The sequence below is a fragment of the Onychostruthus taczanowskii genome, unplaced genomic scaffold (assembly GCF_017590055.1).
Source record: "Onychostruthus taczanowskii isolate IOZ18803 unplaced genomic scaffold, ASM1759005v1 scaffold7, whole genome shotgun sequence".
NCBI classification, from domain to species: domain Eukaryota; kingdom Metazoa; phylum Chordata; class Aves; order Passeriformes; family Passeridae; genus Onychostruthus; species Onychostruthus taczanowskii.
This window is the reverse complement of record NW_024504786.1, coordinates 856,865-884,213: the sequence shown is the minus strand read 5'-3', so window position 1 is coordinate 884,213 and position 27,349 is coordinate 856,865. Positions and strand designations below refer to the sequence as shown.

Genomic DNA, 27,349 nt, shown 5'->3' with positions numbered 1-27,349 from the left:
AATTCCCTCAAACACTTCCTCACCTTCTTCCCAGTCAGACTGCACAGGCAGTGAAGTGCAAAACCATTTTTATTAATTGAAAACTCCCAAAGCTTGAGTGTGTGTGTGTGCTCAGCCACACCCTGAACACCTTTATCACGCTGGTGCTCAGAATTTTAGTTGTAAAAATCAGTTTATTTGAGGTGGTAGAAAGGACATTCAAGTGTTTGTGTTTATGCTGGACTTTGATAAGCATAAATTGTTTTACTGCATTTTTTCAGACGAATTGCATGGATTTGAGAGGCAGGGGATTCATTTGGCTGGAGGGGTGAGTCTGAGGAGGAGGAAAGAGAAAAGCAGCTGGTTTGTAAAAAAGGCTGGTTTATATAAAACTAAACTCACATGTTGACCTAACAGCAAATGTTACCAGAGCCCTGTGTCAGTGCTGGGTGGGAGGCTGAGGCCTTTTTACCCTGGGGTTGACTTTAGAGGAAGCCTCACGTGGGTGACAGATCTGTGCCCAGCCATGGCAGCACCAGCAGGGAAAGTGTTTGCAAACAACTAAAACACATCCCGGGTGGGAATAACTAACTGCTGGCACTGCAGAGCTCCCTCCAGCCCTAGAGCCCAGGCAGTGCTGGAGAAGCCCCCCAGAGCCCACAGCACCACCCAGCACCAGCCCCACGGGCACAGGGCTGCACAGCACCCGGGGTGGATTATTTACATTGAGATTATCTGGTTGTGCACATTGTTAAGTTGAAATAGATGCCAGAAATGTTATCTGGACGTGCACCTGCCCGGCGCAGCGAGCGCTCCCCAGCTGGGATTTGCTGGGGAGATTGGTTTACACTCAGTTCTTCGCTCCTTTTAAGTCCAGTCCAGCAGATGGAGAAGTTTGGGTTGATGTGGAATGCATTTTTCACATAATGCCTGTGGGGAGATGAGGAATGACTAAAATAAATAGCAATTAGACAGCAGCATCGTCGTGCACGGGATCTGTTTGGAGTTATGGGTGTGATGTCCAGTAAAACACACACAGAGCCTCAGGCAAGGCAGGGCACCAGCCCCTCTGCCTGGAGCTGCAGGGACATTTGGGGATGTTTCAAGGAACAAGGACAAGCAGCCAAAGCAGCAACAAGCTGGGGAGAAACAGCACAGGATGTTTCAGTGGGGGAGCAGAGCTTCTAGAGATTCTTTGCTCAACACACCAGGAACAAATCCCAAGGGCAGAGAACACCTGATTCCCCTCAGGGCAGCCTGCAGGACATCCCAGAGCTCCCTGCACATGCTTCACAAGAAGTACCTTGGTCCTGGTCACTCTGGCTATGCCTTGGTGCTGGGCAAGGCCGAGAGCAGGCCCAGGGGCTCCTTCCTTCTGTCCAGGAATGAGGTGAGGAATGCAGCACTCCCGGCAGCCTGCATGTGCTCTGTGAACAAGGAAAACACAGAAACGTGGGATGTGATAGACAGCAGTGGTGTGATGACAGAATTTGTGCAAATCCTGCCTCACACACGAGTTAAATAAGTTGCTGTGGTGGTTAAAGAACCCAGCACCCCTTTTCCTTCACACGGTGTCTCAGCAGGGATTTCAGAGCTTGTCCTGGTGAGTGGCTGCACCTGTGTTCCATCACTGGCAGTGATGGCAAAGCAGAACAGAATGTGCCACCAGGATGAGAAGCTGGTGCTGCCTTTTGCTATCAATAATAAAAGAACAAATGAGAATCCCCAAGGGCTGTGCCACCAGAGCCCAGTCAGGGATTGAGCAGAGGAACTCCACCCTGGATCACCCACAGCAATCCCAGAGTCACCCACAGCCACCATGGATCACCCACAGCCACCTGGATCAGCCACAGCCACCCTGGATCACCCACAGCCACCCAGAGTCACCCACACCTGGGCCCGCAGCCGGGCGGGCCCGGGCCGGGTGAGGGTGAGCAGGTGGCTGGGACAGGCACAGGAAAAGTGTGCAGGGGCAGAAAGGAACTCGGGGAATGAGAACATGTGGGGAAGGCTCTGGGAGCAGGTGCCTGTGAGTGCCAGGGCTGCCAAATGTCCCTGCAGCAGATGAGCGGCTCTGCTGGAGCACCCCGAGGGCTGCTGGCTCTGGGGTGTTTGATTCCCCAGAGGAAGGGCTAAGGGAGAACTCAGGATGACACTGAACACACAGAGGGGATTTCCAGCAGCCTGAGCCTCTCAGCTCACACAAACCCAGCTGGGGAGGGCAGCAAACCCCACAGGCTGCTGGGGCAGGGCCTCCTCAGCTCCCCCAGCTGGCACACACTGATTCCACGGGGGTCTCACACTGCCAGGGAGTGACTGCACACCAGCACCTGCCCCTGGGCTGGGCAGCCTCCCCTGGGGCTGAGCCACACCAAGCCCAGGCTCTGTCCTAAGCCAGGACTCACAAGGTTATCCAGAGAAAGGAATCCAATCCAGCTTGGCCTCAGGTACCACTTTCTAGCTTTATTCCTAACGAACTTCATTTGTTCACACAAATTATCAACCAAAAAACCCCACAACTGCTCACAACAGGAAACTGTCCAATCTTGTATGGCAAGTGACAGGAAGAAAGTTCAGTTACCAGCTGCTTTACTTGTGCTGAATGCAATTCCATAAAGGAAAGGACTGATTTCCCTTGAAGCACAGATTGCAGCATTGCACTGTGTGCTGAGTAAAGAACCCAAACGTGCCATGGCCACCACGCTGAGCTCTGCCCAGCACTGAGCTCTCCTGAAAAACAGAAGCTGCTCAGATTCACAAAAAAGAAATACCACGGACTCAGCTTTGTTTTGCAAACAAAGAACCCTGGAATGGTTTGGGTTGGAAGGGACTGTAAAGCCCACCCAGAGCCAGCCCTGCCATGGCAGGGACACCTCCCAGTGTCCCAGGCTGCTCCAGCCTGGCCCTGGGCACTGCCAGGGATCCAGGGGCAGCCACAGCCTGCCCACCCTGCCAGGGAACAATTCCTCATTCCCAATATCCCATCCAACCCTGCCTCACCTCTGAGTGAGCTGTTCTTAACAACCCCAACAACCTTTCTCTCAGGGTTTTTCCATGCAGAGCTCCTAAGTTCAGCTCCATCAAACCAAAGAGGGCATTCAGGAACCCCTGGGTGAGGGTGGCAGTGAGCAGAGCAGCTGGAAAGGGCTCAGGGAGGGGACCAGGAGGTGCCTGGGCTGTGGCAGAAGCTGGCCCAGCCTGTTGCTCTCCTCAGCTCCAGTTTTAGGGTTCCCAGGGTCAGCAGTGGCTGGAGTCCCCCAGACCTGCTCCAGAGGGTTGGCACAGCCATCCCTGCCCTTGGACCACACAGGCACTAAAAGGGCTCAGTCTTCCCAAGTTTCCTTTCCCCTCCAAGTTCCCCCACCATCCTCTCCCAACTTTGACTGCTCTAAAACATTTACAGATCTAAAAAGCAGAGAGAAAAAAAATGTTCACCTGTCGGGTGATATAAAACCAATCTTCTACTAAATGTGCCAGAATAATTTTTCTCCACCTCAACCACAGTTAAAACCTTCAGTCTATTCATTACTGTCTTTTTATAGTATTTTTATTTAATAAAACCTATTAAGACTACCATACAAATCTCTTTACTTATGCTTTTATCTTTTAACTGATCAATTTTTATATTGCTGACATCCCTTCTTCACCATTTGCTCATTTAAAAATTCATAGTATATGAGCTATGTCTCTGGAGAAAACGTCTATAAAATTTGTTACAGCTGGCAAATGTGTATGAGTCAGTGATAGCACATGACTAAATGCTTCACAGAAAATAAAATTTGTTTCTGTAGTAAGCAGAACTGTTTAAATGTTATTTATTTTTATGTTTCAAAGAAAATATATTGTGAAGTGCTGCATTGATTTAATACGCAGCAATGTCTGTGTACACGCTGTACTGGGGAAATTTATGAAACCTTTGCACAACTCCTTTAATTGAATTTTCCAAATCTCTCACCACACACAAATAATCAATATCTTCTGCAGAGAAAACCAGTCAGAATTATTACAGTCTTTCTTTTCAATTTTGTTGTCATCAGCACATACAGAGCACCTGGATATTTGTAATGTCTGGATAGCAAGTTATTTACACCTCTTAAACATATAATTGCTACTAAGTGAGTCCAAACTAATGTTTCTTTTCTTTTTTATTTAAAATAATTATATTCATGGGAGAAAGCAGTATTTATTCTCATGTAGGAGTTGCTACATGTTGGAAGAACTACAATTCTTTTGAATTTTTCATTAAGCTTAATACTCTAAACTAGATCCACCAGAATTAAAAATTCATAGCTGTTGCATCTCTAAAAAGGCACGTAGGAAAATAGAGTGTAAAAACAAGGGTGAAATCTGTGAATAAATGGGGCTGACACCTAAATCCAAAATGCAGGTTGACAGTTCTCTGTGTACTTGTCTGGGGCCTCCAGTCATATGTCTCATGTGCATTTCTGTATCTGCCACTGCAGTTAATGGCTTAATATTTCATCTGCATAGCCCAGGGTGTTCCATCACTGCAGAGCCCTGGAGCTGCCCCCTCTCCTTCCTTCCATCCCAAACTCCTCGTGCTGCTGGGCCCACACCCCACACTCCTCCAGCCTCAGGCTGTTTGGAAAATTCAGGTGTGGGTACAGCCCCAGAGCCCCAAATCCTGCTGGGAAGGAGCAGTGGGGAGCTCCCCCAGCTCCTGGGGCCGGCAGTGGACAGGATTCCTCACCTGTGCTGGGAAATGCAGCCTGGGGGGGCCGGGCTCAGTGGGATCTGTTCCCTCTCCTCCTCTGGGAGGGACCCCCACGGGCACAAACTCAAACCCACAGAATGAGGAGACATGAATTCAAATTTAGCCCGAGCAACAACAGCTTTTCATGCCCAGGACACAAACTGGGCAAACCACACACCCCCCTGGGGCAATCCCCACTGAGTGAGGAGCTGAGATCAGCCCTGCCCAGGTGAGATGGTAGCAAAGCCCCAGGAGCACAAACAGGGATGTTCTTCCACAGGGAAGGGCACAGGAACAAGGCCAGATCCCTCCAGTGTTACAATTTTTGCTCAACCAGTTCCCAAACTCACTTTTCCCAGCAAAGGGGAAATGGCATTTCTTCTCTGTAAGTAAATACAAAGTTGGGATGAGGAAAATAGATGTGGTTTTTAGGTTAGGGTTTCACAGTTGGAAAAATCCACTGCTGTATTCCCCTTTTCCTTACAAGATCTCCAAGGAGGAGGAAGGAAAGGTGGGGCAGACACCCACACACATCTAAAGGTCAACAAATCTGTTACACTTGATTTGGGAATGATGTGAAAATAAACCCCCAGCAACCACCAGAGCCAAGTGGTTTAGTCTTAGGACACCCAAATTCTGCACTCAAACTGACACCAAATGAAATAAATGGTGGAATTTTGTATTTGTACCTTTTACCTGGTTCAAGAAGGAGCTCTGATTATTAAGGATGTGTTTATATTTTGCAGTGGTTGTGAAAGGGGATTTGTGTTTTAAAATAAATGCAGTTTTCAAAACTGGACTGGCAGGTGGAAACTCGGGAGTTTTGGTCCCTGGTTTCTCAGCTTTGCTTTCATCAGTGACTTCAAGTGGCATGGAATAAATTCCATGCAGTTAACCCTGATCCAGCCTCCTGGAAAGCCACCACTACTGTCCCAAGAGCACAAACCTCAGCCCCTTGTATTCACCCCACCATGAAAGCTGGGAATGCTCAGAAGTCAGAGAGGATCAGATTTGCCCCTGGGCTCAGCAGGATGAACAGCCCACAGCAAAGGAAGTGTTTTTTATTCCATCACAGCCTGGACAGAGTTTTCTTCACCACTGCAAGTATTTGATCTCTGGAACACTCTCACGGGCAGCAGCCATGGTTTGTGTCAGGGTTTTGGGGAAGCAAAGTGTCCCTGTCCTTTGTAACAGCCAGCTGGAGCAGCTTCCCCTTCAGAACCTCCACTCCTGGAGTGCCCAAACCTATGAAATCTTCCTTTAAAAAGTGCACATCCCAACCTGCACATCCATTCTCAGCACGTTCTGGACCCCCAGACACTGACTCGATTCATCTCTTGGCAGTTGTTTTACAATTTGCTTACTTTTTATTCAAAAACATTTTGTTTACTGTAAATTCAAGTCATGGGCAAACAATGATGCCCTTTTTCCATGCTGGTCACCCAAAATGATAAACTGAGCTGTGCACAAGGCAGCCCATTGAGCCAGGAATGTTTTGTATGAAGTTGTTTTAAGAGGAGGTCGTTTATGTAAAGTAAATAAATTTCATGCCTCACCATGTGATGATAATGTGACATTCCATCTGGACCAAGCCATAGAACAGTCATAAGTTTTAAGCCTTGCCATAACTAATTAAAAATAATTATGAAAAACCCACATCTGAAACTAAAAGGCAAAGAAAAACATCTACAGATGCTTCCCTTTGATCACAAACTTCTCTGCCTCTCCCGCTACTGCATTTTCAAGACTGCAGAATTGAATTTATTCTTTGTGAAAGCAAATCTGACACTGGAACTTCATCAAAATCGCTCAGCTTAAACTTGGAATTTTATTTTCCACCCTACCTTCACAAAATATCTCTCATCTAAGCAGCCTGGCTGCGTGTCTGGGGCTGGGGGCTGCTGGTGAGCAGCGAGGAGCAGAGCACAAAGGAGGCAGGGACTGCTCCCAGCATTGCAGCCCTGCCACCAGGAGCTGCAGAGGAGGGCACAGGGAGCTGTAAATCACCACCTGCACACTGCACAAATCAGCCCAATTCCCTCCCAAGTGCTGGCACTCCTTTTCATTTGCAGCTAATCTGCTGCAGCCCAGCAAATCTAAGCTTGATCAATTTTCTGTCCTTTAAGAGAATTCCCCACAGCAGAGATGCCACCACTGCTCCTGGTTTTGGGTTTGCTCTGCTTTCAGATAGAAAGTGTGAAGATAACAGAAATATCAGAATATCCCTGGGGGATGCTTGTTGATTTTACTGAGTGTGAGGGAATTAAACTGTCCTGAGTGTGTCCCCTTCCCTCCTGCCAAGGCACTAAAGCAGCTGGGGATGCAACACCACCAGCTTCAAATATTTTCACAGCACTGGTTATGAAGAAACCCCAGAGCTGGGATTTCACAGCCCCCTGGAGTGGGTGAAATACCCCACAAAATACACAAAGTGAAAAAGGTTTTGCTGCAAGATTGTGGCACTGAAAACACAGTGGGAGGGAGGAGGATGAGGAAGAACAAGGATAGCTGGGATATACAAAGAGTATGGAAAATCTTCTGGACCATGCCACAAGTGCAAGGCCGTGAATGATTCCTCCTCCTTGCACAGTCTCATGGGGAAATACCCAATACAACGAAAATAGCAGCAAACATTCAATTTACATTTGCAGACCATTCAGAAGAAACACATTTGATTATCATAGTTTTCATGTCCTAAAGGTTACCCAACTTATTGCAAGTGAAAAGGACTGAAAAGAAATCAAGCAAAAGGAATCAAAACATCTGTTACACAGGAGTTATGAAGAGTTTCTTACCTCGGGCAGGGACTTTTCCATGGTTTGCTTTCAACAGCTGCAGTTTTTCTGCTTGACTCACTAGTGAAGAAATAAATCCAAAATCAACAAATGTTGCCCCAGAGCTTTCAAAGAAAATAATACCTCTGCTGCCTCCTTCACTTTCAAAGCATTTCAAGGGAAAAAACCCTCTTGTATAAGTAACTGGTGCTCAAAAAAATTGACAAGAATTTTCAAAATGCAGAGAATTCTGACAAGGTTTCCTTCCAAGCCTCATCCCATATTTTATTCTAATTTTTTCTTTCCCTAGTGCTGCCACAGTTCCTAATTCAGAGATGGGGGAAGGATGCTTCTTTTCCAAGGAGCTGAGGGAAAGAGTGGACACAGGAGAGGCAATAAGAGGTCTGAACTGTCCTTTGGGCTGGCTGTCTGTCTGTCCCACCCCGATGGAAACCCAGACTGTTCCCAGGTGACTCCACCGTGGCTCAGAAAGGATCTGGCACTACAGTGGGAACAGGGCACTGCAAGCCCACGCAGAAGGGAAACGGAATGAGCTTTGGAATACGAGTCAGGGAAGGAATGAGTGCTCAAAAAAATTGACAAGAATTTTCAAAATGCAGAGAATTCTGACAAGGTTTCCTTCCAAGCCTCATCCCATATTTTATTCTAATTTTTTCTTTCCCTAGTGCTGCCACAGTTCCTAATTCAGAGATGGGGGAAGGATGCTTCTTTTCCAAGGAGCTGAGGGAAAGAGTGGACACAGGAGAGGCAATAAGAGGTCTGAGCTGTCCTTTGGGCTGGCTGTCTGTCTGTCCCACCCCGATGGAAACCCAGACTGTTCCCAGGTGACTCCACCGTGGCTCAGAAAGGATCTGGCACTACAGTGGGAACAGGGCACTGCAAGCCCACGCAGAAGGGAAATGGAATGACCTTTGGGAGAAATGGCAATTGAAACACCAGCACGAGATGCATCAATTCCACTGTTTGGGAAGAAATTTTCTCTGGCACCTGTGGCTTTACTGTCCACCTGTTCCCAGCTGCAAAAAGCAGCAGCCCAGGCACTCCAGGTTTGCTTTCTGGGCTGCTTTGGAAAAGTATTTCAGATGTGGCAGCTGTGAAGTCCCCTTATCCCAACACAACAAGCATCTGGAATGTCCATCGTTTCAAGACACATGAATAGCCATTTTTAAAGCCTGGAAATTTATATTCAGCCTAATCCTGCTGACAGGCAAACAAACAAACAAACCAACTTCCTCGGAAGGGGAGAAGAAAGGCCAAGCAATCCAAGTGCAAACGTTCAGCCTAATCCCCACCTAAGTACCCACTAAGTATCTTACTATTTACTGACCATTTCCATCAGAAAAGGTGTTGCTTTTCCAGGTTTTCCCTCCCCGGTGTGCCTGGCTTTTATGTCCCTGCTGGATGCACGGGCACACTTGAAGTGCATTTTCCTGAGTCCTGGGGAGTACCCAAGGGAACATCTGGAGTGATGCCTGGTAAATGTTCCAAGGGGATAAATAAATGTACTGAACCCCCTCCTCACCCAGCGCTTGGGTTTTCTGCAGTTCAGCACTCAGCACACAGGACGAGTGTGAGACTCCGAGGATATTTTCCAGCTCTCTACTGCCCTCCAAAGCCTGGAAAACCACAATTAAAATCATTGTTAAATCCCATTCCCAATATCTACTCCATATCTACAACATACCAAAACCAAATTGGAAATTGTTCATAAGCTCTAAATCCTTCCTTTCCTAAATAAACATTGTAATTAAAATATTTTCAATTAGTATCGTTGTTTTTTGTTTTTTTTAACCTTGTCCACATGAAATAAATCAACACAGTCCTCTGAGTACACTGAATTATTTCTCAACTATTGATGTACAACAATGAACCTTGTGCTAAATTTAGTCAGGAAACAAAATGGGAAAAAAAGAGAGCAGTGATTTGCATTTTAACATGTATTGGACTATGAAATAATGACACTTTAGTGGTAAATTAAATGGTACAATCACTTCAACACAAAAGGATCTTTATCTTCAAAGACATAAAAATCTATGCAGTTAATTCATATTTCAAGTTATAAATAATAATGGAGAACTACTTCATATTGGTTCTATTTGTGTACAAATTAAAAACTGAGGACATGGAAAAGCAACTCTTCTGGTTTAAGAAATACAATAAGCTTTTGAGTTTTTTTGCATTTTGTGGATTTCCAAGTCCAACTTGCCCGGTTTCAAGTCTTTTATTTGTTTCCCTACCCCTTCAAAGTCAAATGTTGAATACAAAATCCTAATTTTGCTCTCAAATTCCATATTAGAAGTAGTGTAAAAGACAAATCAATGTAAACCAGACCTTCAGGCTTGTCAGATTTGCTCTTAGTTTCAGAATTCTGGGCAAGGAATTTCTCACTTGGGAGTGCAGTTGCAGGAACCTGTATAAAAAAGGTAAAACAATTCCAGTTATCCACATCCCCACTCACTGAAAATCCATGTTTGCAATGTTTCCCAGAGTTTTTTCTCGCTGGAATGGGGATGGATCCAGTTCAGCTGTGAGGATTTATTTAGTGTACTGGACACTGTATTTTCCACCTGTAAAATTAAGTGTATGGAAGTTCACATGAATATTAAGTGTAGGTGTTGGTTTAGACATGTTTTTATTTGAATGTCACTGCTGGTCTCCTGCAAACCTTTTAAAAACATTCTGAATTATTGAATGCAAACATTTCCATGTCAATGAGGCCTCTAATTACTCCAATTGTTCTGTAATTCCGGGTTCCTGTCACTAAGAGATGAGGCTGGATGTGTTGACCAAGGGATTCACTGAATCGCAAAAAAAAACCCCCAATTAATCAATTTACAGTTTCACACCGGTATAATGTTAATATTTTATTTTCCACTGCTTAAATATCATCCAAACAACCCGTCCAGCTCCATCACTTGGAAAACACCATCCTACACTGAAGGAATTTCAGCCTAATGATGTGGGAAAACATCCAGCAGAGGCAAAAACCCCAGGAAACAAATGGTGAGTTCAACTGCAAGAATGAAAAGGAAGAGCCACAACTTCAAACATAACATTTAGGCAAATAAACGTCACAGTTATCGTCTGGTGGTGAAAAAGAGATGCAATCACAGCCCTGCACCCATAACAAACTTCAAACTGAATGCACTTACACATCGTGCTCTGTTTGAGGCTGCCCTCTCCTGGACAATCCGCTGTTGGAATCGCTCTGCTCATTCCCATCTCCTCGGAAAAAGAGACACAGTAAGGATAAAAATCAGATGTGGGGTATCTGAAGCACCTGAAGAAGGAGTCGGTGTGAACCTTGAGTGCTGAGTGATCTTCTGGGAAGAGGAAAAACCTCAAAGCTGCCTTGGAAAGCAGGACTTGGAATGAACCACAGTAAATTATTTATCATTGACACTTTTGGAATTTGACCTCTCCTCAGTTTCTGGAAACCTTGGGATTACAGCATTCATATCTGGAAGTTAGAATCATCCTGGCAGATATTTACTGTGCTCTTCCAGGAGCTTTTTATCCTATTAACTGCAGATTAACATCAAGCATTATCCTGAAAATGCTGGAATGATTGAGCTATGGAATTCCCATTTCCCTTTATAAAAACTGCCTGGCCCCAAGTCCATTTCCTAAACAACCACAAAGATACTGGGAATTGCTTCCAAAGTGCTCTACTGAGCTCCACTGGCAATATAATATTCCAGTCTGGCATGGGATGGATGGGGCAGGACAAATGTCACCTCTGACCACAAAAGACACTCTGAATTTACATGACTTATCCATTCCCACAGGAATCAGATCAGAACAAAACCAGATGAAAATTTTAGCTTGTCTATCAATACTTGTTCCAGCAATAAAAAAGTCACATCTGACTATCAGAAATGATTTAATTGTGGCTCAAGTTGAAGACATCACAAAACGGGGGGATTTTCTAAATTCACCTCGAAGTGAAAGATTTGGAATTTACCATGGGCTTAACAAATGTACAGATCCCAGACAGACCCTGTGGAATGAGGAGCTTTCCACATTTCACTGTAATAAATCCCCTTCCTGCCATCAGACTGAAAAAAAGAGACCACACTCAGCATTAAACACTTTGATTTCTTCTTGTTAGATCTAAATTATTACATCCAAGTCTCAGCACTCAAGGATAAATTAACTTTTAATTTTAATATTTTGTAAAACATTTAGAAACACTTCAGGATGACAAAGTGCTACAAAAGTTTAAGCTTTAATACAGTAGCTAAAAGTTAAGACCCTCAAAGATTTCATTTTAAATCTAAGTAGTCAGTAGAACTTGGACTTAAATCAGTCATCAATTATCAAACAGGACATACTTTGGGACTAGTATTGTGGATTTTTAGAAGAGCAGAAATTGTGGGTTTAAATGGAGAGCCTGGAACCTGGGATTTAATAATTATACACCACCATCTTGTAGCTGTATGAACACAGGGGGAAAAAAGACTGGCAGCAGGATAAAGAATTAGGATAAAATATAAAATCCTGAAGGGAAACTCCACTTTTGCAGATCCATCAGGAGAGGATATGGTGCAACAGCTAAAATCTGCAGACACCCAGAGGAATTTCCAACAGTGGCTGTTCCACCTTGCTCAGAATATTTTTACTCAACATAATTCATAAATGTTGGTGAGGTCTCAATTACTGTACATAAATTCCAAAACCTCTGGGAAATAAAAAAATCTGTAACCCAACAAGAACCAGTGGCTAAAAATTAAAGCCAGACAAATTCAAAATCAGACAGGTGATTTTTTCTTAATAACTAAAACAATTGAACAAGGAATTTGCTAACAATGAAAGTTATGCATTTATTATTATTATTATTATTATTGTTGTTGTTGTTGTTGTTGTTGTTGTTGTTGTTATCAAGACTTAACCATCTTTTCTAGATGTTAAGGTTTTTTATTTCCTTGTACTGCAAGGAAATAAAAGTTCTACAGGGAAAGATGACAAAAGGTCCCTCTGTATTCTTCTTTTTAAAATAAAAAAGTTACAGCAGGTGACCTGAAGGTTCCTCAACACTTAAAAGAGGCCACAACCACAATATTTTTATACAGCCATAAAAGCAGCTCAGTCTACTGAAAATCTGCTTCTTGAGCAGTCAGAGTCAAAAGCTGTGACTGTGGAGCTAAGTGAACATTCATCCTAAAGTGAACTGGAAATAATATCATTATAATCTCACAAAGGTGTATTTTCTGAGAGCTGATGACATTCAGTGTTATGTAAATTAAAAATTGTCTCACTCAGTTGTTTTATAAACAACCTCAAGATTCACACTGAAAAAAATTCAAGCTTTAAGTCCCAACTTTGGCTTTTCCAGAAGAGACTCTTCGAGAGGAAAGAGAAATCAAATCTAGCAGATGGGAGAGAAGTCCCTAAACACAGGAAAAAGCAGGAAAAAGCTGCAGGAAGAAAGAGGGAATGTTCAGCTCACCCTCTGCTGGGGCACTGCTGGGGTTTTGTGCCCCTTCACTGGTGGGAGAGGAGCAGGGACTCAGCTGGCACGTGCCTGTGGTCGGGGAGTAGAAGTCCAGGTTGCTCCTTTTGGCCTTCTCGGGGGTTCCATCAGGTACCTGAAATGGAGAAAAATACAAAAAAAAAAGTCCAGATGCAGATGGGTATTGACAAAACCACTCTGAACATTTTATTTTATTTTTTTTTTTCTTTCCCCTAAGTAATTCCTGGCTTTATGCATTCCCATTATGGAAAGCCCATGTTAAATGTTGTGGTGGGGTGACTTTGTGCTCATCAAGCTTCTCTATCACTCCCTCTTGTCAATAAGATTAGTTTGACTCTAAAAACTAAAAAATCCTTTCAAACACGTTGTCTCCCAGGTTCCATAAAGAAAAATATGTGTTTTCCAGGGGTTTAGGAATTCTGGCATGATCACCTCGATGTTTGAGGATTTTTAAAGCAGCCAAACCAAGTTATTATTTTTCTTCCAGTAATGAGTATTTAAGACACAAGTATTTTTAGATTCTAATTGTACCAAAAGTTATTTCTAATAAATTTTTTTAGATTTAATTTTTTTAATTGAAAAAATCTAAAGTGAGTCCCTTAAATCCAAAATTTTGTCTGTGGTTCAGAGTTTCAATATGTCTAATGATGCAAGAGGAATTATTTAATGATGTTAAAGGATTTGTGCAGAGAAGTTTTCAGAGGAACAAGTCTGCAGTGCTGGAAAATGGACTGGGATTATTACATATGATAATATGTAATATTATTTTAATTTCTGTACATGATATTACATATCATGTACAGAAATTGCAGTGCTGGAAAATGGACTGGGATTATCTGGGACAGGCTCTAGCATGGATGCTGAACTGCAAGGATGAGAAACTGGGATTTTCTGCACATATCATGCACAGAAATTAAAAAAAAAACAACCCAAACCTTTACTTCACAACACACAAGTGCTACTGCTGGTCATCAGTAGTGGCACTTACAGCAGAGTTTAAAAGATTTTCATGCTGCCCACTTGCCTCTGCCTTGTTTTAGTCTCAAATACCTTAAATATTTTCACACCTCTCATTTATACTCTTGTTCCAGTCTAGCAGCATTTAAACTTCACCTGATGGAATTCCTCACTCTGTCTTGCCACATTCAAGCAGGTTAAAGAAATGCTTCCAACAATCTTTAAATGAAATATTAATTGAAGCGTCAATGCCAATTTAGGGATTAACATGTCACCCTGAATCTCCTTTTCAAGAGGGAAAATCTCCAAACATTTCAGACTATTTTTCCTGTTTGAACAGCAGTCATCTTACTCACTTCTGGATATGGATAGGGTTATTTTAAACAAAATTCCTGCAGCACTTACAAGAACAGTTTTTATTTGTCAGTAAGATTTTCTCCTCCAGGAAGAAGAATTTTACTCCAGTTATGCAATTTTTTAACAATACCACATTAAGATTCCAAAAATCTAAAAATACTCATTCCTGATCTGGTTAGTTCATGAACATTTTGATCCATGGAATGAGGAACTCTTGATAAAAACAGGAAAGGAATGAGAGAAACAGCAAAGATTAAGCACACATTTCACCCAAACCATGAGTTCACTACTTTCTGTTCCTTCTTTCCTTCTATAAAGTTATTTAATTTAAATCTTTGACATGCATCTATAGGAGACATCGTGTGAACTAAAAATCAGTGTAAAGGCACATCCCTGAGCCTCCACTAGCAGTTTCTGTCATTCATGTGGGCTTCTCCTCAGCTCTTTGCTGCACAAGAACCTGACTGCAGGTAAGCAAGGAGTAACTCTTTTTATCTCATGGGAAGGGATGGATTTAGGGCAGGAAAATCATTCCATGGAATTTCAGCCGGACCACTTGTCTACAAAAATGTTACTGCAGCCCAAGAAACAGCTGCAAAATTACAGCCACAGCTGCATTCTGAGCAGAACAAGTTGGGTAATGGTACACTAAGCTGCTAATTAAACTGTTAATGATTTTTTTTTTTTTGTGCCACTGCGGTATTTTGCGACCTCTGTTGGAATTTTCAAAAAATAACTATCTGGAATTTTTAAAAATGCCCAATTTCTGCCTTGCTCAATACCACCGAGGCCTCCAAATACGTGCTGCATATACAAAAACCTCTTCAAAACGACCCAGGCTTGGAGATTCATGGGGAGCTCGTTTGCTGACCCGCTCTTTCTCTCTGTACTTCTCCAAAATCGTCCTTCCTTTGCACCCTGCCACCCTCCCCAGCTCCTGTGCCCTGCTGGCTGCAGCAAGAGCCACCGTGGGAGGTAATAAAGTGACATATGTCACGACGTGCTGGTGCCTGGGAGGATGCTGGAGCTGCATTTACAACAAATAACAGCACCAGTACAATTTTATTTTGGTTGTGATAACTGCGGTGAAATTGATGGCAGCGTTAGGAGTTTATTGTTTCATTATGCCAGATTAGCTGAGGGAGGTAATTACAGCCCTGACATGAAAATGCCTTTAATGTTTTCATTTCAGTGTTGCAGTTTCTAATATGCAGATTACAGCATTATCATAATTCCATATTGTCACATGTACAATTACATGGCAGAACGTTTGCTTCCCAGGATAATGGAGCTAATTTCTAATAAATGATTTCACCAAGGATCTTAACTCATTCAGCTCTTGGGGAAATAGTGGTGGCAATAACAATATGCACATTTTTCAAGTGATTCATGCAGATGTACATTACTTAACGCCAGGCAGTTCTGTGACAAATGAAATACAATCAATTTTGTACTAATATTTGCAGCAGTAATTTTGTGCTTTAAGATTTGCCCAGACAACATCTAATCTGTAACAACATAAAGGCAGCTAAAATGAAATAGATTGTTTATATCCACATTTATTTTTGCACACAGATATACATACATCTATATTTATACAGCCCAGATGGCTCCAGATACCAAAAAATACTTACATTATCTTTTTTAACAGTGTCCAAATTTAATGCTCTCTTAACCCTGCAAGAGAAAAACATGGACAGGTTTTATGGTCATGTAGACACAAAGATTTCTGTTAGTAAGGTCTGTAATTGATAATGCTAAAGACAGTTTCCTTTTTTGGTTTCATTTACTGATGGCATCCAAAGCAAAGCCATTCCCTGAACGTTGCTTGTTTAGAAGGATAAAGTGTTTGCCTAAGAAAATCTGATTCTCCATTTTATACCAGAGATAAAATCCAGGCACTGAAGTGAAGTCATGCTGAGTATTTATCTTTTCTCCAAGGCTATAAACAACAAACCCCCCCCAAGCATTTCCATTTACATACCTTCTGAGCAAGGCTTGGAATTATTTTGCCATTAGTCGAAATAATGTTTAAGACATTTAAGACACAGGTACAGGCAAGGTGAAAAAAGTAGTTTTTCCCATCATTTTAGCTCTTAACATGATTGAGTGCTACCAGCCTATGACTTAACTGGGGAACAGATGCTCTATGTCTTTACAGGTCCCCAAACCATAAGAAACTGTTTGCTTCCCTTCTTCCCTCTCCTGATTCAGGAACATGCCAAGCTCTCTCTGCAAAATCTGCTCCTCTGAACTGGATGCCCAGCTGTTAATGGCAACACTGGAAGAGGAAAGCTGAATATTTATAATACTTTATATGGTACAGCTGTCTGCTAAAGAGCAGTCATCAAAATTTTATTGAATGCAGGCGAAATGCTCCAAGGAAAGAAAGGTCAACATAAATTAAGACTATTTTTCCCAGAGACAACTGAAACTTTTTAAGCACATTCCTAAATCTTTACAATAGTTTAAAGCGTGATGTAAAACGATGAGAAAAAAAAAATCTTTGCAAGAACAGTCCCCAAGAAACATATATATTGTACTGAATTAAACAGGGTTTGGAAGATACATCATATTTCAAGAACTTAGTTCAGTTTTCATCTTGGAAAAAGAATGTTTTGCCTTGTAAGGAATTTAGATGACCTCATTCCAAACATATCCTTTTCAAATTTATGCTGCTATTCCAAAACTGTAAATTAAAGGATTGGGAAAATAGAATGGAAACACATCTTTGATATGTAACTCAGGCAAGGGTCTTTTATGAAAACTGTTTTACAGCTATTTCTATTACAAAAAAGGGAAAAGAAATATCCTGTCTTAAAAAAGCCAAGTAAACAGGTAACATTTAAATTAAAAAGGCCTCTGAAATCCTGGCCAAAGGGCAGCCAAAGCTGCCACAGTTTGATGGAATTCTTTACAATGTATTTCTTTTTTAAAGAGAACCCCATATAGCTCAAGGAATCCCGACTCCATTACAGCTTCCAGCTCGTGGCAGCACAGAAATATTCCATTTATTAATGCATCCACACTGCAAGGATGCTCTGGGGGCCAATGCATTTGCATGTTACACCAAGGCATGTTCTGATGGAAGTTTTTATGGCAGGTGTCCAAAGGAGCTGAAAGCCAAAGGAGATCAGGAGCAGGATCACAGCTGTAGGATGAAATAAATGAGAAACTACATGAAAATCCCACTGAGTTATGAACACTGAGGACATTTCTTAGGGGGAAAGCTGTGCACTGATGAGAGCCACGTTCTTTGAAGGCTGTCAGATATTGTGCACAGCAACAGAGCAGCACACAGCCCAGATTGCCCTCTGCAAGAACCCTGAACCACGGGGGCAGAGGTGGAACCTCATTCCAAGCCCTTCAACGTTGGAAACAGCTGGAATGTTGTCTTGGAAAACAGAATTTTAGCTTTAGGAGATCAACCTTGCCTTGTGCCACCCAACAGCTTGGTCTGCTTGGGGGCTTGTTTTTACTGATTGTCTTTTCAATGCCGTAGTGGGAGAACTTAAATCAAAATAATTTAAAAATTGTGCTCCAACTCTACACAGAGACCCCTGAAACCAAATTCATCCCAACTCCTCGCATGAAAATCCTGTTGGCTGAACTGACCTCTCTCTGATCTTCCACAAGAAGAATGTGGGGGAAAAAATGATACATGCAAACAAAATTTCTCAAGCATTTTAGCAAACAACATTAAGAAACCATTCTTAGGGGTTTTTTTTGTTTTTTTTTTTTTTTTTTTAATATAACTCACTTTGACTGTGGTTTAGAACCAAATGTCAGAGTGGAACGAGAAAAGGAGACAAAAAGATGAGGAACTTGTGGTGAGAGTATTCAACCTGAGTTTCCTACCCCTGAATTAGCCTGACAAGGCTTAATTTATTTATTTATATAAGGCTTAATTTAATTTACTTTCTTAACCGTGCAGAACATGATGGCACATGTTTACAGCCAGCTGCACAACCTGCAGTGATTATTTGGTGCCTAATACTCCTCAGGTTAAAGAACTTTCTTTATTGATCTCCAGAAGCCCACGATGAGCCCATTCTGTATCTCCAAAAGCAGAGATACACAAGAGCAGCACCAGACTTACATGACTTGATTAATTACTTACTGCTTGATAAATTGCAAAATATAGGAGAAAAATGAGCAGGATTTATTCCCTTTGGAGACAAAATGAAGAGCTACAGCCTGATGGAAAATGGGCATGGGGGGTGTCATGCCCTGATCTCCACAGGCCTGCAATTCCTTCCCACCTCTGTGCACCTGAGCGTGTGTGAATTTATAATTTACTCACTGCTGTAATTGTAGTAAATCCTGTTGAATCACTTTATAAATATTAAACCAGTCAGTGATTAAGTGCTGCTAAACTCTTTTGCACCTGTATCTTTTGTATCCATCTCCTTGTCCCCGTGACCCTTTTGCATCCCTGGTCTCCATGTAAATCATTCTAAATTGATCCTAATCCCATTTTCCTGTGTATGCTCGATCTCTGTAGGGAACAATAGAGTGAAGCTTGCCATCAAACTCTGTTGAAGCCACACTTTTACAAATTCATACCATAACCTGCCTTTTTTTTTTTTTTTTTTTTTTGCCAATCCCTTTAGTGGTGGCCAAGGGAGGGGTCAGAGGATGGACCAGGCTTTGCCCAGAAATGCCACAAGATGCAATGGGCAGAAAATGAGGTTCCACCTGGATGTGAGGAAGAACTTCTTTCCAGTGCGGTGACTGAGCACTGGAGCAGATTGTTCAGAGAAGATGTGGAGTCTCCCTCACTGGAGACATTCCAGACCTGCCTGGATGCCAGCCTGTGCCATGGCAAGGGATGACCCACTGTGGGTCCTTTCCAAGCTGAACCATCTTGTGATCCTTCTTCTTGGCCCTCTCCCACACAGCCCCACGCGTGTTATCCACGCTATGTAGAGATATAGAATTAGAATAACTGGGACTGGAAGGGATCTCTGGAGCTCATCCAGTCCAAACCCCTTGCCAGGGCAGGGTCACCCGGAGCAGGCGACACAGGCTTTGAATGGGAGACTCCACGGCCTCCCTGGGCAGCTGCTCCGGAGCTCTGCCACCCTCAGCGCACGGCAGCTGTTTTTGATGCCGAGGTGGAACTCGTTGTGTTTTAGTTTACGGCCATTGCTCCTCGTCTCGTCGCTGGGCTCCTGTGAGCAGAGCCGCCCCCGACCCCTCAGAAATGCAGAATCCAGAGAGGATCTCCCACAGCGGCAGCACCGCCCGCAGCGCTGCCCCAGGAGCCACCGCCGCCAGCATTTCCCGGTTTGTTTCCCTCTGGAAACAAATCCCGCCCCTCGCCAGCCGCTCCTCCCTCCCCGGGCCCGCTCGGAGAGCGTTTATCCCCTCACGGAACGCGCTCGGGAGCCGCAGCCCGCCGGGAGAAGCGCTCCCCTCACGGCGGAGTCCGCGGGAACCGACCCGCTGCCGTGAGGGGACGGTGGGAGAGGAGAGAGCACAGACAGAGGGAAGAGAACAGGGGAGGAGGAAGAAGAAGAGGAGGGAGGGAGAAGAGGAAGGGGCGAGAGAGCGGACGGAGAGGGAGAGCAGCGCTGCCCCGCTCCCCAGACACCTACGACATCCCGGAGCCGTTCCCGCCGCCTCCCCTTCGCAGCTCCCGCCGTGTGCCCGCCAAACGCCGCCGGCTGGAATTGGCGCCGAGGGCGGGCCGGGCCGGGCCGGGGCGGAGCCGGGCCGAGGAGCCCGGCCGGGCTGCGGGGCCGAGACCGAGACCCCCGAGACCGAAGCCGAGCCCGAGCCCGGTGTCCGTGTGGGCTCGTCGAGTCCCGCTGTGCGCGGTAGGAACCGGGCCGGGGCCGGTGATGTTCGGGCGGCGGGTTCGGGGCGGCCAAACTCGCCTCAGGAGTCCCTCAGGGACGGCCGAGCAGGGCTGAGGGAGTGAGGGAGGGCTGATTCCCCTCAGGGCTGGGGGAAGGGGATTGTAATTTTAATTTTTATTTTTTTTTTTACGGTGGGTGGCAAATTTAGCCCTTGAAGCCCCCTGTCCCTTCTAGAGAGGGAGGGAGGTGATGAGATCCATGCGGGAAAAGTTTCCTCGTTTCAGGTGGATGCGGCGGGAGCAGGGCAGAGCTGCCCTGTGCCGGTGTGGGTTCTGTGCGGGTGAGCCTGTCAGTGAAGGTCGGTGCTGCCACGGAGGGTCTGACTTTGGGCATCAGGAGGAATTTCCTCACAGAAAGGGCGATTGGACATCGGAAGGGGCTGCCCGGGGAGGGCTGGAGTCCCCATCCCTGGAGATGTCCAAGGCAGGACTGGGCATGGCATGCAGTGCTCTGGGCTGAGAATGCTGCACTGGTTTGGGTTGGAAGGGGCCTAAAACTCGTCCAGTTCCACCCATGGGCAAGGACTCCTATTCCACTATTCACTAGGGCTAACATTCCACTATCCCAGGTTGCTGAAACACCCATCCAACCTGGCCTTGGACACTGCCAGGGATCCAGGGGCAGCCACAGCTTCCAGGACCTCCCCACCCTCAAAGGGAGGAATTTCTTCCCAATCTCTAATCTAAACCTACTCTCTGCCTGTTTGGAAGCCTGGGCTGGATTGCTCCCTCTGTCTATTTTTCTGAAGTGTCATTTATCCAGTAGGAATGTCCCAGCCTGAGCTGTGGGGCTGCTGGCAGTGCTGTCACTAAGCCATTGCTCACTGGATTTCCCAGCGATGGATTGGCAGCACTTCTCGACCCACATAAATGGGAAATGCCTCAGTAATGGGAAGTCAGAGGACTACAAGCAGGAGTTCACATTTTCTAAACTGGTTACTGGAAAATTAACATTTCTTCTTCCTCTCCTCCTTGCCTTTCCCCCCCAAGTTTCATTCCATGTGTGTAACACTGGTGCTTCATTATAGTGACACCTGTTTGCAGGGGCCAGGCTGTGCCAGGGGGTCCCTGTGGGCTCCTTCTGGTGCCTGTATAATATTAAAGTGTCAGGCAGTTACAAATTGGGTACTTCATCCTTGATAAGCAATTATTATCTGCCTTTCCCAAGTGTAAAACATCTGTATAACTCAACAAGGTGCCAGTGATTGAGGCCTCCTGAGTAAAAACCCAATGAGTCCTGAAGGAGAACCTGGGATGGTGTTGTCTTGTTGCTGAACTTGAGATATTCCATTTATTATACTGGAATATATTTCCTGAAGCCAACATTGGGTAAAATAATACAAGAAGCTGTTAAAGCAGCAGCACAACAGGATTTAGTGTCCCTGTGTGATGGCCTTCTAAAAACCTTAATCACCCCTGGTGGAAGCAGAAAGCTGCTGTCACAGTTTGCTGACCATTGCTGAGCAAACAGCAATGAGTTGTTTTAATAATTGAGAAAAAAAAATATGGTTTTGGTTTTTTTCCATTCAGTTATAACTGTATGGGCCTTGGATTTAAAAGACCTGTGTTGCTCAAAGTTTTATGCACATTTATTTCTATTATTTATATTTAAGTAACCCAAAAAATAGAATTCCGTGCTCAACCTGGCATTTTTTGAGATTAAGGGTTCCCATTTTGACCAATTTTATTATTAATATGTTTTGTTGAGTTATAGGAGTAAAAAGAGAAAACATGGATGGCAAAGCCTTGTTTCACAGATAACATGAAAATGTGTTTTTGTGCTTTCAAAAATCAAAACTACATAATATTTATAGAATACTTGCAATATCAAATGCCTGCAACTATATAAAATACAGTGAAATTAAACTTTTTACTGCCAATGAAGGATAAACTGTGAGTAATAAGTAGAGCTCAAACTCTTTCTGCTTGCGGCTCTCATGGTGCTTACCTACAAGTGTAGATAATAATTCCCATCCCAGACTGAGAGAAAAGAAAGGATATGGCCTGGATGTTTGGGTAACTGGGGCTAGTCTGTGTTTCAGAGGACAGAGGCATTGTTAAGATAATTACAAATTCTAACTGGAATTTCATCCCTCACAGGATGGCCAGCACTCCTGGAATTCAGAAAGCCAAACACTCAGAAAGTTCCCAAGGGAAGAAGTCCCAGCATGCAGAAGAAGCCATTTTTTACATGAACTGCAGAGCAGCTTATCTGACTGTCTTAAAAAGCAGCTTAGAAAATATTAAATCAAAAGAGCAACTGAGTTTAGGTAATGATTGGATCTTTTTCCCTCTAACTCTTCCATGGGATGATTGCAGTGGGGCTATCCCTGTGCATAAACTCAGTAACTGGTTTAAGGGATTGAGAGTAGTTTTGGATGCCTGCTGGAAGTGGGAATGCCACACAGAGGCATTTTATTGTGGATTGTTTTATTATAGATTTTATTTCTAAATCACCAGTAGGAAAGGTGATTTAGATTTAGAAAGGTGATTCAGTTTAGAGTGGGCCTCTGTCCTGGCACAAAAACCCACCATAACTGGTGTTCCATAAGAATCCTTACTCCTTATCTCAGCTCCTCCTGAATTACTGAATTACTTTTGTATACTGGAATCTAAAATTCTAATTTTTTTGTCCAGACTATATTTGTGTATAAGTAGTGGTGGTGGTGATGTCAGCAGTACAACAGAAAAAACAAATCTCTGACTGCTTCAGCTGCACTAAATAAGACTGTTGGTAGAAAGTGAAAGCTGTGGGGCTTTGGTTTGAAAACCTCACGAATTTCAAAGGAAAGTGAGAAAAATTTACCTGAAAAATGGATGTTGGTTTCTTAATAATGTATATTATTGACCAGGTAAGATAAGGAAAGAGTAAAGTAAGACTGAGTAATAAAGAACCTCAGTTTTGAAGGAGGTTTCCCTATGGCAGATAAAATTCCTCAAGCAAATACAATTCCAACTTTGCAGTTTCTTGGAGTTGTAGGATTGTATGCTCTCTTTGGGTGATGATTTTTCTTTTCTTAGAGCATTTTTGTTCTTTTTTAAAGGGTTTTTCATGGAAACCACCACTGTAAAAGCTGAGTGCACTGATTGTTGCTTCTTTCCCTACAGCAGAACATGAAATTCCACCCATTAACAAGCATATTCCTACAGCTTGTGACTTGGTGCTCTCCAGGCTTTCCCAGCTGCAATAAAAGGGCCTTTATGACATCCTAATGATAGTTTGGGATAATCTGGATTTTAACAGGGGTGGTGTGAACAAATGTCATCTCTCTAATAAATGCTTTGGCTTTCAGCTCTGTCCATATGCCACTTGGCTACACAGCAAGTGTTTGGGCATTTTGCTTTCAAGGTCGACTTGGAGAGGGCAGTTAATTGTTTAGACTCTCAATCCTTCCAGAGATATTTAATAATTTAATTTAGAATTTGTAAGCATTGAGAGTTAAAGACTTATATTTCATCTTAAGTCAATTTTGGCATTTCTCAAACGAGTGGTACCAATGTTTAAGCCCCTCTTGCTTCAAGAATTTTATCTGATATTCCAAACTAAAGTGAGAGATTGGCCCTGGGAAATTTTATTTGTAGGATTTTGCTTATCCCCAAAGAGTAGCTTCATTTCCTGTCTGGAGTGATTTAGCAGAAGCAGATCATAAAGAAGTATAAATAAAAGGTGCAGTCTGACTGAGCTTTCACAGATACAAATTGGGAGGCATGTATGGAATGGCAAGTGCTGATTCCCTGGAGATATGAAATTAAAGATTGCATATTTGAAGGATATCTGTCAAATACAATAGTGTGCTGCTCTGACATTCCAGGGAGCTCTCCTATCCATGGAGCAAACCCCAGAGTCACTGCCCTTCCTTCCCTGGCTGCCCTTGCCACTGAAATCCCCAAACCATTGCTCCGTGCCCAGGAGTGGCCAGGATGTCCCCAAACCATTGCTCCGTGCCCAGGATAAAGATGTGAGCCCTGCTCTGTTCTGGCTCATCCAGCAGAGGTGGGCAGGGCACAAATCTTTATTTAGTGCTTGGCACGAAGCAGGGATTAACAGCAGAGGTGCCTGGTTTGCTGGTTTGCTTGTTTGTTTGGTTGGTTTGCTGGTGACACGGGTCCCACTGAGCATTGTCACGATGCCACCACCTCATTTCACAGATGCTCTTCAGCACTTCCCAGCACAGGCTTGGGCACTGCTCAGCTGGCTCAAAATCAAATGCCAGCCCAGGTGGAGATGGAGGAACTCCTGTGCTTCCCTTAAAGATTATTTGGGAAGATACAAAAGCATCCCTCTCATTTCAGATAGACTGTGCATTTGAATTTAATTTCCATTTAATGTAATGCACTGAAAACTGAAAGGATGTTTTTGGTAAAGGCCTTGAAGAGACAAATAGATCCAGCAAATTCATTTTGGAGAATGCCAGGTGTAACACCCATGGCACTGGTTGCATGTGTGGCATTGGCTCCCTGGTGGTATCATTTTTCCCTTAAAATTCATGTATAATTTGAATTGATACATTCAGATGTACAGGCATGGCATAAAATATTGTCTCAGATAAATTCTACTCCAGATTTCAGTTCTTGGCAAAGGCAGTGCAAAGATGATGTTGGTGTTAGTAGAAATAGGATCTAATCATGTGCAGACTTAAAAGACTTAGTATCAAGAATATATTATTTTTAAGACCCTGGATATAGGCTGAATTTTACACTTGAGACTGTTTTTGAGTTAATGTATATTTTGATTAAGATCATAACCAAAACTGTTCTTCAGACCCGCTTTTCTCTTGGAGTGATTTGGCTTTAAAAAAATCTGAACATGGAAAGTGCTCAAGGATGTTTGGAGAAAACTCCTTTTTAACACTGGAATATGTATGTAATATTGTGTTTTATTACTCAGTGCTTCAGCAGGCTGGAAGAAATCCTTCTCAGAAGACCATTAAGAAATACTGGACTTCACAAACATCTTCACTGAATTTTGATGATTTTTGTGCTATTTTAAAAAAAGAAAAGCCAGCTACAAAAAATGAACTGCTCGAAGCATTTGGTAAAATAGACACAGCTAAGACTGGATATATTTCACATGATGAACTTTGTAAAATTCTTACAACAGTAAGTATCACTAGAAACCTAATTATCCATCCTTAATTAGTAGAGATTTTGGAAATTAGATGGTACTGGGAGCTGGGTTCCCCATTTTATGGAAGATTTTCATGGTGGGTTTCTGGAAGACACCACAGAATTACATAAACTGATACAGTTGATCTCTTTGATATTTAGTAGCATTGAAAAGACAACATTTTTAATGATTTTGACCTCTGTTTTCATGATTCAAATCAAAATCTGTTGAAATCTGTTGCAAGATAAGATTCTCTGAAAGAGTATAAAAAGGCTTTTCCTTTGTTTATGGAATTTGTGCAGTAGGTGAACAGGATTCTTGATTAGGAACCCAAACTGAGCTGCTTTTTCCTTGCAGAGAGGTGATAAGATGACCTGGGAGGAAGTGACCAGCATTACTAAACAAGCTGATTTTAACTGCAATGGCAAACTTGACTACAACAAGGTATGGCCAAGAGTGATATTTGTTCTTTTGTAATTGACAATATGAGCATTAGTGATGCCCTTACCCCAGGATTCTAAATTTTGGGCTGAATAAACAGCCCACAAAGATTGGCACATAAATGTGGTTTCATAGGAGGAAAGCTGGTATGCTAAAAAATCAGTCTTCCAATATGTAGAAAGGAAAAGTTGAAAGTCACACTTAATTTTTGTTCAATATTTGGACCTCCTTGTTGAATCATGGCTGCATTGAGTGATAGTCCTGATTAATGAAAATTAAAATTATGTTTGGCTTGCAGAGGAAATGCATTCCATCTGCTGAGCTGCATTTTACTCCTTAAAACCTTTTGAGAAACGTAGCTTGGTAAGTGAAATATTCTTTTGTTCTCTCCAGTTCTGTGAGCTGTACCTGAGCACCAGGGAGCAGTGCTGCAAAGCTGCAAGGGACAGGCTGGAAACTGACCCTCGACTGAGGCAGCAGCACTTTGGGAATCAAACTGAAAATGTCCCTGAAGGGATCACACTGCCAGGGTCAAAACCATCCCCGAGGGTCTGCAGGAAAACTGATCACAGACTGCCTAAAGGTAGTTAAATTTCTTATGTTTTGTGTTTTCTTTCTGTTGGAAATGAAGCTCTGGCTCAGTGAGCAGTTGAGTTTTTGTTTAATTTTTCTCAGATTAGTGAAGATTTTATTGATGACTATAATTTCTGCTGTGGCAGTCACGTCAGTGTGTCAGTAAAATATATTCAAATGGCTGCATCTGTGAAACTCACAAATTCCTAAGGGTGCATTCTGTTGATTTTCATGTGGCACATTCCAGAGGGAGGAGAGAAAATTAATGCTCAGGTGTTGCAACATAGGCAAACTATTTATTTCCTTCCTAGATCAGAGGTGAAACCCTATTTCTCAATAAGCTGTGTGTTTGTTTCAATAATTGAGGCTGCTTTTCAAGCACAATTAATAAGTTATGGACAGTTTAATGTTCTTCCTGAAGTTACAAAGATACTTCAAAACCTTCCCAAACTGCAAAAACTCCACAGGGAATGGACTGCAGTATGAAGTCCTAAGTATGAAATTTTGGGATGTAGTTTGTACTGTTCCAAGTTGCTTCAAATCAAAGAGGTGCAAAAATGACACAACAGTGATGAAGGGAAGTCCTCTGATGGAGTTCTGGTCAGCCAGTTTTCTTTGTGCTCCTAAATGCAAGGTTTATGATAAATAGCACTAGGAGGGGGTTGAAATAATGTGACTGTAATTAAATATCTCTGTTTTTAGGTGACAGCAGAACTCCTTCAAGACCTTCATCAGCTCAAAGCAGCAAAGCTTCCACCTCCACCACTGTCACTGTGGGTGCCAGCAGCAGCAGGAACACAAAGCTAATTATTGAGCCTGACACAATGAAGGTATCACACTGACATGATGGTGTTTTCCTCTAGGCACCTGTGTTATTGCATTTTAAAGAAGCTAAAAATCAGAGAAAAATGGTGTCTTATGTTTTATTTACAGTTTGTCAAGGGCAGCTATAAACTACTGAGAGCTTTCTTGATACGTATTATTATTAACATTTTTATATACTGTTGGTTTTGCTGACAACAAGTTATTGGAAATAATTTTTCAGGTGTGAAGCTTTAATAGAACAAAATGTGTTTTTTATAAATGAAAC

At 43.0% G+C, this 27,349-nt stretch overlaps 2 protein-coding genes across 4 annotated transcripts in view; one reads left to right on the top strand and one right to left on the bottom strand.

The window, feature by feature from the left end:
- Positions 1-51: 51 nt before the first annotated feature.
- LOC121344902 (integrin subunit beta 3 binding protein) lies at positions 52-19,952 on the bottom strand. 2 transcript variants are annotated; one of them, XM_041421241.1, is made up of 9 exons: positions 19,876-19,952; positions 15,910-15,952; positions 12,938-13,076; positions 10,641-10,713; positions 9,820-9,898; positions 9,011-9,104; positions 7,489-7,548; positions 1,283-1,406; positions 52-909 (listed from the first exon to the last, which is right to left on the bottom strand). In XM_041421241.1, the coding sequence occupies exons 1-8, from the start codon at positions 19,878-19,880 to the stop codon at positions 1,303-1,305; spliced, it is 597 nt and encodes a 198-aa protein (XP_041277175.1). In that variant the 5' UTR covers positions 19,881-19,952; the 3' UTR covers positions 52-909; positions 1,283-1,302. The 2 variants fall into 2 exon arrangements, with proteins under 2 accessions (XP_041277175.1, XP_041277176.1); XM_041421242.1 differs by having other exon boundaries at positions 10,641-10,710.
- An 18-nt stretch (positions 19,953-19,970) lies between these two features.
- The window catches only part of LOC121344900 (phosphoglucomutase-1), a 45,175-nt gene continuing 37,796 nt past the window's right edge, over positions 19,971-27,349 (top strand). For both annotated transcript variants that reach the window (XM_041421231.1, XM_041421232.1), the window contains exons 1-6: positions 19,971-20,097; positions 22,239-22,408; positions 25,027-25,238; positions 25,603-25,689; positions 26,080-26,269; positions 26,962-27,089. In XM_041421231.1, coding sequence (XP_041277165.1) covers positions 22,240-22,408; positions 25,027-25,238; positions 25,603-25,689; positions 26,080-26,269; positions 26,962-27,089 — 786 coding nt within the window. In that variant the 5' untranslated portion in view covers positions 19,971-20,097; position 22,239. The remainder of the gene's footprint in view (positions 20,098-22,238; positions 22,409-25,026; positions 25,239-25,602; positions 25,690-26,079; positions 26,270-26,961; positions 27,090-27,349) is intronic.

Bases quoted from the DNA above. Each gene is read 5' to 3' on its own strand.
- LOC121344902 (XM_041421241.1), bottom strand. The intron at 10,714-12,937 runs GTGAGCTGAACA...TCTTTTTCCGAG, and splicing joins CAGCAGTGCCCCAGCAGAGG to GAGATGGGAATGAGCAGAGC. The intron at 9,899-10,640 runs GTAAGTGCATTC...TTTTTTATACAG, and splicing joins CCTCAAACAGAGCACGATGT to GTTCCTGCAACTGCACTCCC.